At 50.3% G+C, this 16,837-nt stretch overlaps 2 protein-coding genes across 6 annotated transcripts in view; one reads left to right on the forward strand and one right to left on the reverse strand.

Annotated features, from left to right (window-relative positions):
• The window catches only part of ttn.2 (titin, tandem duplicate 2), a 157,592-nt gene that overhangs the window by 138,916 nt on the left and 1,839 nt on the right, over positions 1 to 16,837 (forward strand). For all 5 annotated transcript variants that reach the window (XM_076015835.1, XM_076015834.1, XM_076015836.1 and 2 more), the window contains 23 exons: positions 80 to 1,811; positions 1,915 to 2,217; positions 2,302 to 2,613; positions 2,698 to 2,988; positions 3,096 to 3,395; positions 3,542 to 3,683; positions 3,790 to 3,953; positions 4,086 to 4,388; positions 4,561 to 4,842; positions 4,955 to 5,548; positions 5,706 to 5,996; positions 6,127 to 6,426; positions 6,544 to 6,846; positions 6,972 to 7,274; positions 7,368 to 7,636; positions 7,728 to 8,043; positions 8,156 to 8,461; positions 8,613 to 8,912; positions 9,122 to 9,697; positions 9,783 to 10,088; positions 10,174 to 10,556; positions 10,742 to 10,952; positions 11,062 to 16,824. In XM_076015835.1, coding sequence (XP_075871950.1) covers positions 80 to 1,811; positions 1,915 to 2,217; positions 2,302 to 2,613; positions 2,698 to 2,988; positions 3,096 to 3,395; positions 3,542 to 3,683; positions 3,790 to 3,953; positions 4,086 to 4,388; positions 4,561 to 4,842; positions 4,955 to 5,548; positions 5,706 to 5,996; positions 6,127 to 6,426; positions 6,544 to 6,846; positions 6,972 to 7,274; positions 7,368 to 7,636; positions 7,728 to 8,043; positions 8,156 to 8,461; positions 8,613 to 8,912; positions 9,122 to 9,697; positions 9,783 to 10,088; positions 10,174 to 10,556; positions 10,742 to 10,952; positions 11,062 to 16,824 — 14,050 coding nt within the window. The remainder of the gene's footprint in view (positions 1 to 79; positions 1,812 to 1,914; positions 2,218 to 2,301; positions 2,614 to 2,697; positions 2,989 to 3,095; positions 3,396 to 3,541; positions 3,684 to 3,789; positions 3,954 to 4,085; positions 4,389 to 4,560; positions 4,843 to 4,954; positions 5,549 to 5,705; positions 5,997 to 6,126; positions 6,427 to 6,543; positions 6,847 to 6,971; positions 7,275 to 7,367; positions 7,637 to 7,727; positions 8,044 to 8,155; positions 8,462 to 8,612; positions 8,913 to 9,121; positions 9,698 to 9,782; positions 10,089 to 10,173; positions 10,557 to 10,741; positions 10,953 to 11,061; positions 16,825 to 16,837) is intronic.
• The window catches only part of LOC142881515 (thrombospondin-type laminin G domain and EAR repeat-containing protein-like), a 132,945-nt gene that overhangs the window by 93,404 nt on the left and 22,704 nt on the right, over positions 1 to 16,837 (reverse strand). The gene's annotated exons all lie outside the window — the stretch shown is intronic.

Here is a 16,837-nt window from a genome sequence, read left to right on the forward strand (position 1 = left end):
ATGAGTTATTTTTAAAAATGTTGACGTTTATAGCGACAGAAGTTAAATGGAAATATCCTGCTACCTTCTTGTTGATCAGGTCATCGACTCGACCAAGTCCTCAGTGACACTGGAATGGACAAAGCCAGTCTTTGACGGTGGCATGGAGATCATTGGCTACAACATTGACATGTGCAAAGCCAGTCTAGAAGAGTGGCACAGAGTCAACAGCCAGATCTGCATCCACACCAGGTACACAGTGAAGGGCCTGGTGCCTGGAGAGCTCTACAAGTTCAGGGTCAGCGCTGTGAATGGATCTGGGGAAGGTGAAGCCTCAGTCATACCGAACCCTGTTCAAGCTCTGGACAGGCTCACGTCTCCTGAGATCGACATTGATGCCAACTTCAAGCAGACTCACATTGTGAAAAATGGCGGCACTGTCACCCTCCAAGTGGCCTTCCGTGGCAAACCTGCACCTCTGGCCACGTGGTCTAAGGTTGATAGCGAACTGCCTGTCATGGCTGATGTCAACAGTACAGATTTCTGCTCCACCCTGACAATTGAGGGCTGCACAAGGTACGAAGCTGGCAAATACACTCTGTCCCTGGAGAACAACAGTGGGCGCAAGTCCATCACGTTCACTGTTAAAGTGTTAGACACACCTGGACCTCCAGGAGCCATCACTTTCAAAGACGTGACTCGCGGTGCCCTCACAATGATGTGGGATGCGCCGACCAATGATGGCGGAGCTCGAGTTCACCACTATGTTGTAGACAAGCGTGAGGCCAGCCGCCTGGCCTGGCAGGAAGTTAGCACCAAATGCTCCCGTCAGATGACCAGGGTAACTGGTCTGGACATCGGCGTGCCTTACCTGTTTAGAGTGATTGCTGTTAACCAGTATGGCCAGGGAGAAGCTCATGAGATGACCGAGCCTGTGACCGCAACAGAAGAACCAGCACCACCAAAGAGGCTGGATGTGGTCGACACAAGCAGCTCAACTGCCTCCCTGGTGTGGCTGAAACCTGAGCACGATGGAGGCAGCCACATTCGAGGCTACATTGTTGAATTCAGAGCTAAAGGCACTGCCAGTTGGATCTTGGGTGGGGAAACCAAGTCCCTGAAGATGCTGCTGGAGGGTCTAACTGAGAACACAGAATACGACTTCAGAGTCAGAGCCAAGAATGATGCTGGAATCAGTGAACCTCAGGGCACCTTGAGCTCTGTGGTGATCAAGGAGCCTCGCATCATTCCAACTGCCGACCTCAGCAGCATCACCAACCAGCTCATTACCTGCAAACTCTCCAACACCTTCACAATCGACATCCCCATCAGTGGCAGGCCTTCACCAAAGGTCACCTGGAAGCTTGAGGAGATGAAGCTGAAGGAGACAGACAGAGTTTTGATCAGAACAACGAGTGAGAGAACAACGCTGATCGTGAGAGAAAGCAAGAGAAGCGACAGCGGCAAATATTACCTCATCCTGGAGAACGCAGCGGGTGTCATGACCTTCACAGTGACTGTGAACGTTGTTGGAAGGCCAAGTCCTCCCACCGGACCTCTGGAGATTTCTGGAGTCTCATCTGAGTCCTGCACCCTGGCTTGGTCTGAGCCAGCTGACGATGGCGGCACTGACATCTCCAACTACATTGTGGAGAAGCGAGAGTCTGGCTCAGCCTCCTGGCAGGTGGTCAACTCCAGTGTCAAGAGAACAACCATCAAAGTGACTCATCTCACCAAGTATATGGAGTACACCTTCAGAGTCTGTGCTGAGAATAAATTTGGAGTCAGCAAGTCGATTGAGTCTGCACCGGTTGTCATTGAGCATCCGTTTGGTAAGACCCTTTGCAGAAGAAGGTCAAATGTATTCAATTACTGCCACAACATCGGTAAGAGTGCTCTGGAAATCTTTTTTAACTCTCTGTTTCATGTCTGCAGTTCCTCCAAGTCCTCCAACCCGTCCAGATGTTGTGTCCGTCTCCGCCAACGCCATCTGCATCAAGTGGGAGGTGCCATATGCCGATGGCGGGAGCCAGGTGACCGGCTATTGGATAGAAAAGAAGGAGAGAAATACAATTCTCTGGGTTAGAGAGAACAAGCTGCCATGCCTGGAGTGTCATTACAAGGTGTCCAACCTGATCGAGGGACTGGAGTACCAGTTCAGAGCTTATGCCATGAACATCGCCGGACTTAGCAAGGCCAGCGAGGCCTCCAGACCTGTGCTGGCCCTCAATCCTGTTGGTGAGGAAAAATTCAAAGATAAAAATAATCTGTGATTACACTCGATGGATGTTGTGTCATAACTCCTGCTGTCTGTCTGCTTAGATCCTCCTGGCAAACCGGAGGTCACAGACATTACACGCTCCTCTGTGTCGCTGTGCTGGACCGTGCCCCTCAACGATGGCGGCAGCAAGATCATTGGTTACGTGGTGGAAAGGAAAGTGTACAGCACAGATGAGTGGGACGACTACCGCTGGCTGAAATGCAACTACACCACAATCACAGAGAACTACTTCACTGTCGCCAACCTGGGAGAAGGGGAGACCTACGAGTACCGCGTCATCGCTAAGAATGCCGCCGGCGTCCACAGCCTGCCCTCCGGAACCACAGGGCCCGTCACGTGCAAGGACGAATACTGTGAGTTGAAGACTTGGTTGACATTTGGTTTGATGCAGATCTTCTAAGTGCAGACTAAAAGAAAACATCTCCTCATTGCTGCAGCACCTCCCAAAGCCGAGCTGGACAGCAAGTTGATCGGCGAGACTGTCACTGTCACTGCTGGCTCTGACCTTGTCCTGGATGGCTCTGTGGGTGGGAAACCAGACCCCACAGTCTACTGGTCGAAGGGAGAGAAGGTTTTGGAGCTCGGGGAGAAATACTCACTGACGTACACAGCAACCAGAGCCATGGCTGTCATCAAGAGTTGCGATAGATATGACACGGGCCGGTACGTCCTGACCGTGAAGAATGCCAGCGGAATCAAGACCGCCTCTGTCAACGTCAAAGTTCTGGGTGAGCAGATTTTTCTTGGCTTGAGTTGGAGACATTTGGGTATACCAGGGATATGAGCTTGGATGGTCAGAACTGTCTGATCTAACTGTGGTTCTGTTGCCTTTCAGACACTCCTGGACCTCCAGCTGATAAAATTGTGATCAGCAGAGTGACAGAGGAGAAATGCACCGTGTCCTGGAAGATCCCTCTGGAAGATGGCGGCGACACCGTCACTCATTACGTTGTGGAGCGACGTGAGACCAGTCGGCTGAACTGGGTCATGATGGAGACTGAGTGCAAGACACTGTCATGCGTCAGTTCCAGGCTGATCAAGAACAACGAGTACATCTTCAGAGTCAGGGGAGTCAACAAGTTTGGACCGGGAGTTCCTCTGGAGTCCGAGCCAGTCATTGCCAGGAATGCATACAGTAAGCAAAGACCAAAAGATTAGAAATTCAAATTTCTACATTTATTTCACCCATTTTATGGCCACCATAAACTCTCCCACTGTAGGATGCGGTTTGAGGGTTATGTTAGAAAAGTCACAGATTCCTTTATTTTCCCTGTCTCTCAGCAATCCCATCCCAGCCAGGCTCTCCTGAGGCCACAGCTGTGGGCAAGGAGCACGTCATCATCGAATGGCTGAAGCCTGAGAGCGATGGCGGCAGTGAGCTCAAAAACTATATTGTGGAAAAGCGGGAGACAAGCAGTACCAGGTGAGGGCAGCAACAGCACCGTCTCGATGGACAGATTTTTTGGTAGTTAATCTTTGCTGTGACTCATTTGTCTTCTTGTTCGGAATTGTTTTTATCTCTGGTCCAGGTGGACACGGGTTAACAAGACCTACACCATCTATGACACCCGTCTGAAGATCAGTGGCTTGCTGGAGGGCAGCGAGTACCAGTTCAGAGTCACGGCGGTCAACGCTGCCGGCTACAGCCAGCCGAGCGACGCCTCGCCGTACATCCTCTGCAAGGACCCCACATGTGAGGAGCTCATCTTCGTGTCTGCTGAACCTCAGCTGCATTCCGTTGTCATCAGAAATCTTTTGGGAAAACTCTTGGAACCGATTGCAGTAGACAAGACACGCACACTGACCTTCACTTTCTGTTATTCAGATACCCCAGCCCCTCCGTCCATGCCCCGCATCACCGACACAACCAAGCACAGCATCAGCATGACCTGGACTAGGCCCATGTATGACGGAGGCTCAGATGTCACAGGGTATGTGGTGGAGATCCTGGAGGAGGGCACGGAGCAGTGGTACCGCGCCACCACCAAGGCTCTGAAGACCAACCAGTATGTGGCTGCTGGCCTGGCGGCCAACAAGAAGTACCAGTTCAGGGTTGCGGCTGTCAACATCAATGGCACTGGAGAGTTCAGTGAACCCAGTGGAGAGATCGAACCACTGGAGAGAGTCGGTGAGTCGGTGCTCCTCTTTGTGGTAGAACACCAAGTCCTGAATATTCAACATCTTAAACTTGCTCTAGGACCTGTGTGAAGCAATGGTTTGCAAGAACAACCTGGCTAACAATGCTGCAAATTAGACCTTTGAACATGAGTTCTGACTGATTGTGTCGTGTACATCTTCAGAAATGCCTGACTTGGAATTGGCCGACGACCTGAAGAAAACGGTGTGTCTGCGTGCTGGAGGAACGTTGCGTCTGATGGTGTTTGTCACTGGCCGGCCGCTGCCCGTCGTGGCCTGGAGGAAAACAGGGGTGGAGCTGCAGAGCCGTGGCTTCATCGAGACCACCGACAGCTACACGTCCCTCATGGTGGAGAAGGTCACGCGTTACGATTCTGGAAAGTATGTTGTCGAGGCTGAGAACCCATCTGGGAAGAAGACTGCCACCATCCTGGTTAAAATATATGGTATGCAGGGAAAACCCCAACATTTTTAGAAATGTGTTTGGTCCTTGGTTTTATCACAATTTCGTTTCAATACATTTTGAACCGTGTCTCTCTTTTTGACACTGTCTGGCAGACACACCTGGTCCTCCTGGTTCTGTGAAGGTGAAGGACTACACCAGGGAGTCTGTTGTGATCACCTGGGATGTCCCGAGCATAGACGGCGGTGCACACGTCAGCAACTACATCGTAGAGAAGCGCGAAGCCAACATGAAGTCATACAAGACAGTAACCACCGAGTGCAGGAAGACCTTGTTCAGGATCACTGGTGTGGAGGAAGGCATGCACTACTTCTTCAGGGTCTTGCCGGAAAACATCTACGGTGTGGGCGAGCCCTGTGAGACGGCTGAGGCCGTGCTGGTGTGCGAGGTGCCGTCGGTGCCTCAGGACCTCCAGGTTGTGGACGTCAACAAGTCCTCTGTCACGCTGAACTGGGAGAAACCTCTGCACGACGGTGGCAGCAGGCTGACCGGTTACACTCTTGAAGCCTGCAAGGTGGGTTCAGACCGGTGGAGCGGCGTGGCATCAGTCAAGTCCTCTGTCTCTCACTACACCGTCCAGTCTCTGATGGAGCAAGATCAGTACCTCTTCAGAGTCCGAGCTACCAACAGCAGAGGCGCCAGTCAGCCGATGGACACGGTCACTCCTGTTGTCATCCAGGATATTAAAAGTAAGGGGTTTTGCATTCTTCACGTCCTTCTCTTAATCAAAGGTCCGCCTTGATAAGTTGCTGTGACCTTTTAGAAACTCCCTTGAAGTCGTGAGCTCCTCGTCAATAAAACTTGTTTGTGTGTTTATTTCCAACTATACCTTTTTTGTTGTTTCAGTTATGCCCAAGATTGATATGACCAGTATTCCTCAGAAGATCGTGCATGTGCACCGGGGGAAACCAATCGACCTCAACATTCCCATTAAAGCCAAACCGCAGCCTGTCTGCTCTTGGTTCTTTGCCGGCGTCAAACTCAAAGACAGTCTGGATCGCATCAAGATAGACAGCAATGGAAGATACACGCACCTCACCATCCGTGACACCACCATCAACGACACGGGCGACTACACACTCGAAGTGAAAAATGCCGTTGGGGTTGCCACTGAGGTCATCAAGGTCATCATCCTCGGTAAGTGGGACAAATGCAGAGTTCACCTGACAGTGTGCAGCTTCACCTCTGTAAAGGCCCGGAAAGCATTAGTACGGAGTTCAGGGGAATGAAAAGAATAATTCCAAAACTGCTTATTGTGTCTGTCCAGACAAACCTGGCATCCCACAAGGTCCGGTGAAGATTGAGGAGGTTGACGGTGTGTCAGTGACAGTCAGCTGGGAGCTTCCAGAGAAGGACGGCGGTGCCAACGTCAGTGGCTACGTGGTGGAGCAGCGGGACGCTCATCGGCCAGGCTGGATCACCATCTCAGAGTCGGTCACCCGACCCTGCTTCAAGTTCACCAGACTCTCTGAGGGCACCGAGTACGTCTTCCGCGTTGCTGCCATGAACCGCTTTGGTATCGGTGGTTTCCTGCAGTCGGAAGTGGTGGAGTGCAAGAGCGCAGACAGTGAGTAACAGTGTGATTCAAAAAAAATGAAAATTGTGCAAATAATTGAACTCCAGTTGCTCAGAGACTGCGTGGTCCTCACCTGCTGACACTAAATTGCATGGTTAATCTGTGCAGCTATCCCTGGTCCTCCAAGTAGACCTGAGGTGCTTGATGTCACCCATGAGGGCATGACCCTGACTTGGCTCGCTCCAGAGGACAATGGTGGCTCCTCCATTTCTGGCTACATCATTGAACGCAAAGAGGCCCGGTCTGACAGGTGGCTGAGGATCAACAAGAATTACGTCACGATGACGAGGTACCGCTCCTCAGGCCTGATCGAGGGTCTGGAATATGAACATCGCATTACTGCCGTCAACTCCAGAGGACTGGGCAAACCAAGCGAAAGTTCTGCCATCACTGTTGCCATGGATCCCATTGGTAAGTGGGATAAAAGCTTTTGTTCTTTTTTAACAAAATGCCACCAGCCTCATTTTGAAGTAGTATGAGAACAAAGACTTTCTATTCAACTTCTCTTTTTGGTCTCTCTTTTTATTGATGAACAGAACCCCCAGGTCCTCCAGTCCAGCCCAAAGTCACAGACAGTACCAGGACTTCAGTGTCCCTTGCTTGGCTCCCGCCTGAGGAACAGGGTGGTTCTGTCATCACCGGTTACTTTGTTGAGATGCAAAAGGTTGACCAGGTGGAATGGACCTTGTGCAACACCACACCTATCAAGATGTGCGAGTACACTCTCACCCACATGCCGCAGGGAGCAGAGTACAAGTTCAGGGTCATTGCTTGCAATTCTGGCGGTTGTGGAGAGCCTGCTGAGATTCCTGCAGTTGTAAAAGTCCAGGAAATGCTCGGTACGTTCCCACACTTTGATCAAATCCATTTTACTTGTGTTTTTTTTTATGGCTGTGTATCCTCAAATGAAATGCTTTGTGCGTCCTCCTCAGTTTATCCTGACTACCAGCTTGACGCTAAATATGAGGAGGGTTACGTGGTGAGGCAGGGCGGAGTCATCTGCCTGTCAGTGCCCATCATTGGCAAACCCATCCCGACTTGCAAGTGGACCAAGGACGGTCGCGATATCTCCCACCGCGCCATGATTGCCACGTATGATGACGTCACCGAGCTCGTCATCAAGGAAGCACACAAAGATGACAGCGGCACTTATGACTTGGTGCTGGAAAACAAATGTGGAAGAAAGGCTGTTTACATTAAGGTATGTCACTGCACAGAAAGGTAAGAAGTTTAAATACCAGAACCTAATTTGAGTGGGTCGAACTTGACATTCTTCACACGCTACCCTACAGGTCAAGGTTATCGGCCGCCCTGATATCCCCGAGGGGCCCATCGAATTTGATGACATTCAAGCGAGATCGATTCGGGTTAGCTGGAGACCACCTTCAGATGATGGTGGCTCTGATATTCTGGGATACATTGTGGAAAGGCGAGAAGTGCCCAAGGCTGCCTGGTGTACCGTGGATGCTCGGGTCACAGAGACCTCTCTGATGGTCAAGGGCCTGAAGGAGAACGTGCAGTATCACTTCAAGGTTTCTGCTGAGAACCAGTTTGGTATCAGTAGATCTCTGAAGTCTGATCAGCCCGTCATACCAAAGACGCCGCTCTGTGAGTATTTGCAATATGCTCCACACACAGCGTGGAGACGCACATTATATCTGTAGTTTAATAACAAGTCTTGACATTGATTTCACCGAGACACTGCTTGTTATCTCGCCAGGCCCGCCAGAACCTCCGAGCAACCCACCGGAGATCATGGACGTGACCAAGTCGACAGTGGCGCTGTCCTGGGCGCGGCCCCGCGATGATGGAGGGTCACGCGTCACAGGATACTTTGTGGAAAGAAGGGAAGTTTCCACAGAGAAGTGGGTCCGCCACAACAAGACCCACATCACCACCACCATGTACAACGTCACCGGTCTCATACCCGACGCAGAGTACATGTTTAGGGTTGTGGCTCAGAACGACATCGGGAAGAGTGAGCCGGGTCCCATTTCAGAGTCTGTGGTCTGCAAAGATCCATTTGGTGAGTTCATAACTCCCGATGTTATCAAAGAGAGAAAGAAATAACTGAGGATAGCGCGCAAACTTCTAGAACTGCGTGATCACGACTTAAATTAATTCAGTAAACTTAACTATGAATAATCTCTGGTGATTATCTTCCCGTTTCCTCGTAGATAAGCCAAGCCAACCAGGAGAAATCGACATCATCTCCGTCACAAAAGACTGCATCACCATCCACTGGCTGCGTCCTGAACTGGATGGCGGGAAGGAGATTCTGGGTTACTGGATCGAGTTCAGGCAAGCGGGCGAGAGTGCCTGGAAGAAATGTAACAAGGAGCGCTCTAAGGACCGTCAGTTCACCATGGGTGGCCTGATGGAAGCAACAGAGTATGAGTTCAGAGTCTTTGCAGAAAATGAAACTGGACTGAGCCGACCGCGACGCACTCCCATGGGCATCAAGACCAAGCTGAGTGGTGAGCTGCCCTACTTACACCGCTACCACACTACTTTAGACATATTTTGTTTTGAGGACATTTAAAAAAAGTTTTAATCTACTTACTAAGCTTATGGCTAGGGGTTGGGGTTAGGGGTTCACGTAGTTTGTATCCATTTGCACTTTTACTGTCACTTGACAAATAAGATCAAAAGATCAACGGTGGTTTTCTTGCATGTTTTCCTGCAGTTGGCGAGGCTCCAGTTTTGAAGGAAGAAATCCAAGATGCCACCACCAAGCTTGGCGAATCTGGCACTCTGACTTGTGGAATTATTGGTCGACCTCTCCCAGAGATCAAGTGGTACCGCTACGGCAAGGAACTCATCCAGAGCCGCAAGTACAAAATGAGCTCGGATGGCCGCAACCATTCTCTCAGCGTCCTGACGGATGAGCAGGAGGACGAGGGCCTGTACACCTGCAGGGCCATAAACGAGGCCGGAGAGATCGAGACGAGTGGCAAGATGCGCCTGCAGGCGGCGCCCCAGTTCCACCCGGGCTTCCCTCTCAAGGAGAAGTACTTTGCAGGAGCCGGCACCAGCCTCCGTCTCCATGTGGTTTATATTGGCCGTCCCATCCCCCAGATAATGTGGTTCTATGGCAAGAAACCTCTGAACGCATCTGAAAATGTGATCATTGAGAACACAGAGAACTACACCCACTTGGTGGTGAGAAATGTCCAGAGGAAGACCAACGCAGGACGTTACAAAGTGCAGCTCAGTAACGTCTACGGAACCATCGACACTGTGCTTCGTGTTGAAATCCAAGGTACGGCCAGGAAGTCCCACAAATCACAGAGAAATTCAACTCCGTTTTCGGCATTTAAAATGTTACGTACCTTTTTCTTCTCCAGATAAACCATGCATCCCAGAGGGTCCCCTTGTTGTTGATGCTCTGCTGAAGAGCTCTGTAGTCATCAGCTGGAAAGCTCCTAAAGATGACGGAGGGTCCATGATTACCAACTACATAGTGGAGAAGCGCGAGGCCAAAGAGGGCGAACAGTGGAATCTGGTGTCCTCATCTGTTTCTGGCACCACCTGCCGCGTCCCCAACCTAACCGAGAATGCTGGCTACTACTTTAGAGTCTCTGCCCAAAACCAGTACGGTGTGAGTGAATCCTTGGAGATTCCATCGGTGCTTATCATCAAGAGTCCATTTGGTACGTTTGTTTGCCATCTCGTGTATTACTTTATAGAAAGGTAAAGCTGAGCAGTGAGAATAAAAACCACTTGTGTTCTCCTCAGAAAAACCTGGAATCCCCCAGCAGCCGTTCATCATCAGCTCCACCAATGACTCCTGTGTCGTCTGCTGGAAGCCTCCGAGCAGCGACGGTGGAGCCAAGATTTCCAACTACTTTGTGGAGAAGCGTGAGAAGAAGCAGAACAAATGGATGTCGGTGACCACAAAGAAGATTGTGGAGACCAACTATGAAGTAACCGGCTTGATTGAGGGCTTCGAGTATGAATTCCGAGTCAAGTGTGAGAACATGGGTGGTGAGAGTGACTGGAGTGAAATCTCTGCGGCCGTCATTCCCAAGTCTGAACAATCTCCTCGCGCTCCTGCGTTCAGAGAAGAGATCAGAGATATGACAGTCAAATACCACGCCAACGCCACCCTCGTGACCAAGGTGAGTGCATTTTCTTTTCTTTGTTATTATCGTGCTGTGTTTACATCCGCAAGCCTTTCTAAATCCAATACGTCAGACCTGGTTATGATTTTTAAGAGACTGTGCAAAGTTAACTAATTAACCACCAAGTTAACCAAGTTTACTACTAAGGAGCTTTGCATACTTAATTACTCATTCGTCTAAAGGTGGTGGGACATCCCAAGCCTACAGTCAAGTGGTACCGCAGTGGTAAAGAGATTCTTGCTGATGGAACAAAGATCAAGGCTCAGGAGTTCAAGGGAGGCTACTACCAGTTAGTCATCATGACTGCTGATGAGACAGATGCCACAGTTTACCAAGTCAGAGCAACCAACCCCTCTGGATCCATCTCTACCACAGCAAATCTTGAAGTGGAAGGTAACAATAGAACTCTTGAAGTGCAAGTTGCTTTTCTTTCATGTTTTTTATCTGTTGTTTTTATATTTCGGGTATACTAAACTTTTTTCCCCTTACATTTCTATTGCAGTTCCTGCCAAGATCCATCTGCCCAAGGAGCTCCAGGGAATGGGAGCTGTCCATGCTGTTCGCGGTGATAAAATCACCGTAAAGATACCTATCTCTGGCAAGCCTGAGCCAGCAATCACCTGGCAGAAGGGTCAGGAGATCCTGTCCAACTCTCCTTATCACCAGGTCATCACCACCAGGTCTTTCACATCCCTGGTCTTCCAAAAGGGAATGCAAAGGAAGGACACTGGATACTACATTATTACTGCAAAGAATCGATTTGGAACAGACAAGCAAACCATTGAGGTCAACGTTGCCGACATACCAGATGCTCCGAAAGGAATTGTTGTCAGTGACATTGCTCGAGATTCCATCACATTTACCTGGGAGCCTCCTGCCAATGATGGTGGCAGTGACATAATTGGTTACATTGTGGAGAAGTGTCCCACAACTGGAGACAGATGGATCCGTGCTGGACAGACCACTGACTGCTCCATGACCATCGTCAACATCTTTGGAAAAACAAAGTACCAATTCCGGGTCATTGCTGAGAATCAGTTTGGTCTGAGCCCTCCCTCTGCACCAACTGAGCCTATCACCACGAAGGAAGACAAATCTGTAATTCGGAACTATGACGAGGAGGTAGATGAAACTAGGGAGGTCACCAAAGAGGAGGCTCTTTCCTACAAGGTAAAGGAGCTCTCTTCAAAGTACATCATCTCTGAGGAACTTGCTCGCTGTCAGTTTGGGGCGGTCCACCGCTGCGTAGAGATTGCCACCAAGAAGACCTTCATGGCTAAGTTTATCAAGGTCAAGGGAACTGATCGTGAATTGGTCCTCAGAGAAATTGAGGCCCTGAATGTCGCGAGGCACAAAAATATAATTTACCTTCATGAATACTTTGAAAGTATGGAGGAGATTGTCCTGATCTTTGAGTTCATTTCTGGAGTTGACATCTTTGAGCGCCTTGGCACCGCAAACTTTGACCTTACAGAGCAGGAGATAGTCCGTTACTTAAGACAAGTCTGCACTGCTCTCAAATTCCTTCACAGCCACAACTTTGGACATTTCGACATCCGTCCAGATAACATTGTTTACACCACGAGGAGAAGTACTACCGTTAAGATTATTGAGATGGGCCAAGCGAGACTTCTAGTGCCAGGAGAAAACATTAGAATGTTGTTCTCAGCTCCAGAGTATTGCGCTCCTGAGATCCACCGTCATGACCTGGTCACCACGGCCACTGACATGTGGTCTGTTGGTGTGCTGGCGTACATTCTGTTGAGTGGTCTTAATCCATTTGCAGCAGAATCTATGACAAAAACGATTGAAAACATCTCCAGTTGTGAGTACGTCTTTGACAGTGAAGCTTTCAAGGACATCAGCCTGGAGGCTATGGACTTTGTGGACAGACTTTTGGTCAAGGACAGGAAGCTCCGTATGACTGCCAGTGAGGCAATGGATCACCCATGGCTCAAGATGAAGATTGAGAATGTGAGTAGCAAGATAATCAAGACACTGAGACACAGGAGATACTATCAGGCACTGGTGAAGAAGACTGATACCATTGTATCAGCAGCACGCATTGCCTATGGTGGTGCTTTCAAGAACCAGAGAGGGCTTGCTGTGGGCAAAGTGAAAATTGGAACTGAGTACCATGGCCTCCGCACTGGTCCAGTCATGCATGGCTATGCTGAAGAAGGTGGTCACGTTAGATTCACCTGCAGCATCTCCAACTATGACAAGAGTACCCAGGTCACATGGTACTTTGGTAACCGGCAGCTCCATCCAAGTCCCAAATATGAGATTAGCTACAGCAATGGCTTTGCCTCCATATATGTCAAGGACATTGAAGAGTGTGATGATGGAGTGTACAGATGCAAGGTGGTAAGCGATGATGGAGAGGACAGTGCTTATGGAGAGCTCTTTGTGGAGACAGTCAGGAGCATCAGAGAGCACTACATCAGTCGCTCGGTGAAGAAACTGAGGAGGAGGGTCGACAAGACCAAGCTTCTGCAGAGACCACCTGAGTTCACGCTACCTTTGTACAATCGCACCGCCTACATCGGAGATGATGTCCGCTTTGGTGTGACGATAACTGTGCACCCAGAGCCTAAAGTAACATGGCTTAAAAATGGAGAGAGAATCAGGCCAGGCGACAATGACGCCAAGTACACGTTCATCAGTGACAAGGGTCTGTATCAGCTGATGATCCACAATCTGGACATAAGTGATGATGCCGAGTACACCGTCATGGCTCACAACAGGTTTGGAGAAGACAGCTGCAAAGCCCATCTCACAGTGACCCCCCATCCCATCACAGAGGAAACCATGAGGCCCATGTTCAAACGTCTCCTTGCAAATACTGACTGTGTTGAAGGCCAAAGTGTTTCTTTTGAACTCAGAGTGACAGGAACACCAGTTCCGACGCTGAAATGGGAGAAGGACGGCCAACCGCTACAGTTTGGTCACAAGGTTATCGTTATACAAGAGGATATCGACTGCCACGTCCTGCACATCAGAGAGACTCTGCTTGAGGACTCTGGATTGTACAAGGTCACTGCGAGCAACTCTGCAGGTTCTGCAAGCTGCCAGGCCTCACTTAAAGTGGAGCGTCTCACCTACACTCGAAGAGAGTACAAGAGCGAAGAAGAGAAATACAGACACATACAGAAGCAAATTGAAAAGACCAACAAGATGGCACAGAGAATCGCTGCCACTGAGGAACATGTACCGCTAAACCCCACAGCTCAGGAAGCTCTTAAATTTGCTGCAGAGATTTACAAGCCTGCAGTGAGCACCAAGCACATCGAGGGTGAGTTCGACATAAGAGAGGAGAAGTCTGAGACCAGAAAACTGGAGGAGGAGAGGAGGATCTTTATGCCGTACGAGATCCCTGAGCCTGTGATTCACGACCCCAGAGCTCTCGATGAGGACAAAGCCATCAAACAGTTTGTCCCTCTGTCTGACATGAAGTGGTACAGAAAGCTGAGGGACCAGTATGAGGTTTCAGAGAGGATGGAGAAAATCGTTCACAAGAGACAGAGACGCATTCGTCTGTCCAGGTGGGAGCAGTTCTATGTTGTGCCACTCCCTAGAATAACTGACCAGTACAGGCCGAGATGGCGCATTCCCAAACTCACTCTGGATGATCTGGAAACTGTCAGGCCAGGACGCCGTTCCCCCTCTCCTGAATCTGAGGTCTCATTTAGATCCAGGAGAAGATCTCTAGGAGACCTCAGTGATGAGGAGCTCCTGATGCCTGTGGATGACTACCTCTCCGTGAGGAAAACAGAAGAGGAAAAAATGATGTTGGAAGATGAACTTGAGCTTGGCTTCTCTGCTTCCCCTGCTGGTAGCCCTGTTCGTGTTGAGTATCGTGCCATGGAGGGTGAAGAAAGAAGACGTGAGGTCAGACGTGAGGTCAGACATGAGGCCGTTGAGGTTGCTGAGACAAAGAAGAAACGTACTATTTCTCAGTTTATGCGGAGGAGAAGGTCTCTGTCTCCCACATACATTGAGCTGATGCGTCCAGTGTCTGAGCTCATCAGACCGTCCCGTAGCAGACCGCCTGTGGAGCTGGAGGGAGAAGTCACGGCGAGGAGATCTCCCACCCCGGAGAGGACTCGTCCACGTTCTCCCAGCCCCATCAGATCTGTGGAAAGGACCTCCCGTTCCTCCTCCAGATTTGAGAGGTCTGCACGCTTTGATATCATGTCCCGTTATGAGGCCAGAAAGGCTGCCCTCAAGTCTGAGAGGAAGTATCAGGTAGTCAGCCAGACACCCTTCAGCCTAGACCATGGCCCGCGGGTAACCGTCAGGATGCGCTCTCATCGCATACCAACTGGACAAGACACTAAATTCACTCTTAACATCCAAGCCAAACCAGAGGCGGAGGTCAAATGGTTCCACAATGGAACTGAAATCTTTGAAAGCAGCGAGAAGTACATCTTCACAAACGTGAGTGGAGTTTTGTCCATCACAATCCTGGACTGCCAGGAGGAGGACAGCGGCACCTACCGCTGCGCATGTTCCAACTCGAAGGGCGACGCTTCAGACTACGCGACTCTCGATGTCTCAGGCACCGGCTACACATCTTTCTCATCTCGCCGCAAAGATGAGGTGGCCCTGAAATCATTCGTCCCTGAAGTCACCCGAATTGACCACTACCACACTACTCACTTCAAGGCAGGCTATGCGAGTGAGAGCCACTTTGAGGTGGAAGAGAGCAAGTCTAAATTTACCGAGACACGGGAGGTCGTCGCCAGAGAAAGATATTCTGCCTCTGCTGAGCGGTACGAAGCCTCCATAAAGTTTGCCTCTGCTGATTACCTGTCATCTGACTCCTCCTACTCATCTGAGAAGTTCTCAATGTCCGGGAAACACATCTCGTCTGAAGCCGTATCAAAGTCGTCTGCTGCTGTTGTCGCCGAGGAGGTCGCCGTTCAAAAGAGCAAACCTTCTCTCCCTGCCAGAATCCTCACCAAGCCACAGTCTGTGAGCGTTGCCGAGGGAGAGGCGGCCCGATTCTCTTGCGATATAGATGGTGAACCTGCACCTTCTGTCATATGGATGCATGAGAGTAGAACCATCACCTCGTCTCACAGAGTCCATGTCACTGCTTCTCAGTACAAATCCAGCCTCGAGATCTCCTCTGTGACGGCCTCTGACGAAGGTAGTTACACAGTGGTGGTAGAAAACTCTGCGGGCAGACAAGAGGCTCACTTCACTCTGACCATACGCAAAGCGGTTCTTAAGGAGGAGGTTAAGGTTGTCAAATCACCTGCGCCTGCTGCAAAGTCACCAGAACCCACCATGATGTCACCAACTCCCTCTGTAACCTCCCCTGTGCCCAGCGTAAAGTCACCGGAGCCAAGTGTCAAATCCCCAGAGCCCTCTATTAAATCACCTGCCCCAAGTGTGAAGTCACCAACACCAAGTGTGAAGTCACCAACACCTACCGTGAAGTCACCAACACCTACCGTGAAGTCACCAACACCTACCGTGAAGTCACCAGAACCAGAGGGAATAAAATCACCATCAGCGCCCTCTCCAGCCCCTAGAGTGAAATCCCCAACCCCAGGTATCAAGTCTCCCGAATCTGAAGGACTGAAGTCAGTAAGGGGTGTAAAATCTCCAGAACCCAGACTCAAGTCACCACCACCAGTTAAGTCTCCTGAGCCCGAAGAAGTAAAATCCCCACGCGGTGTCAAGTCTCCAGAACCAGCAGGAATCAAATCTCCAAGAGGTCTGAAGTCACCAGAACCAGCTGGGGTCAAAACACCAAGGGGCATCAAGTCCCCTGAACCGGCAGGCATCAAATCACCAAGGTCCTTGAGATCCCCTGAACCAGCGGGAATCAAGTCACCGCCGAGAATGAAGTCTCCTCCTCCAATCATGTCTCCGAAGAGGGTTGTGTCCCCTCCCACTGTCAAATCCCCAGTTCCCAAACCTCCCAAGGTCCTTAGCCAGCTGACAGCTGAGGCGTACGAAGGCTCGGTGAAGATGTCCTGCATTTGTGAAAGCGGCGTCAAAGAGGTGGCGTGGTCCGTCAATGGAAGGAGGCTCTCGCAGAGCAGCCACTTTGAGATGCACTACTCGGAGGGCTCCTGCAGCCTCCTCATCCACGATCTGGCAAACAGCGACCAGGGAGAATACACCTGCGAGATGACCTCAGAGGGAGGAGTATCCAAGTCCTCCTTCTCCTTCACTGGGCAGGTGTTCCAGTCCATACTCATGAAGATCACCACTTACCGTGAGCAGCAGCAACAGCTCGCACTTAAAGGTGAACTTGAATG

Source organism: Nelusetta ayraudi, unplaced genomic scaffold (assembly GCF_046127955.1).
Source record: "Nelusetta ayraudi isolate G7.1 ecotype Tasmania unplaced genomic scaffold, CSIRO-AGI_Nayr_v1 ptg000200l, whole genome shotgun sequence".
Taxonomy (NCBI): Eukaryota; Metazoa; Chordata; class Actinopteri; order Tetraodontiformes; family Monacanthidae; genus Nelusetta; species Nelusetta ayraudi.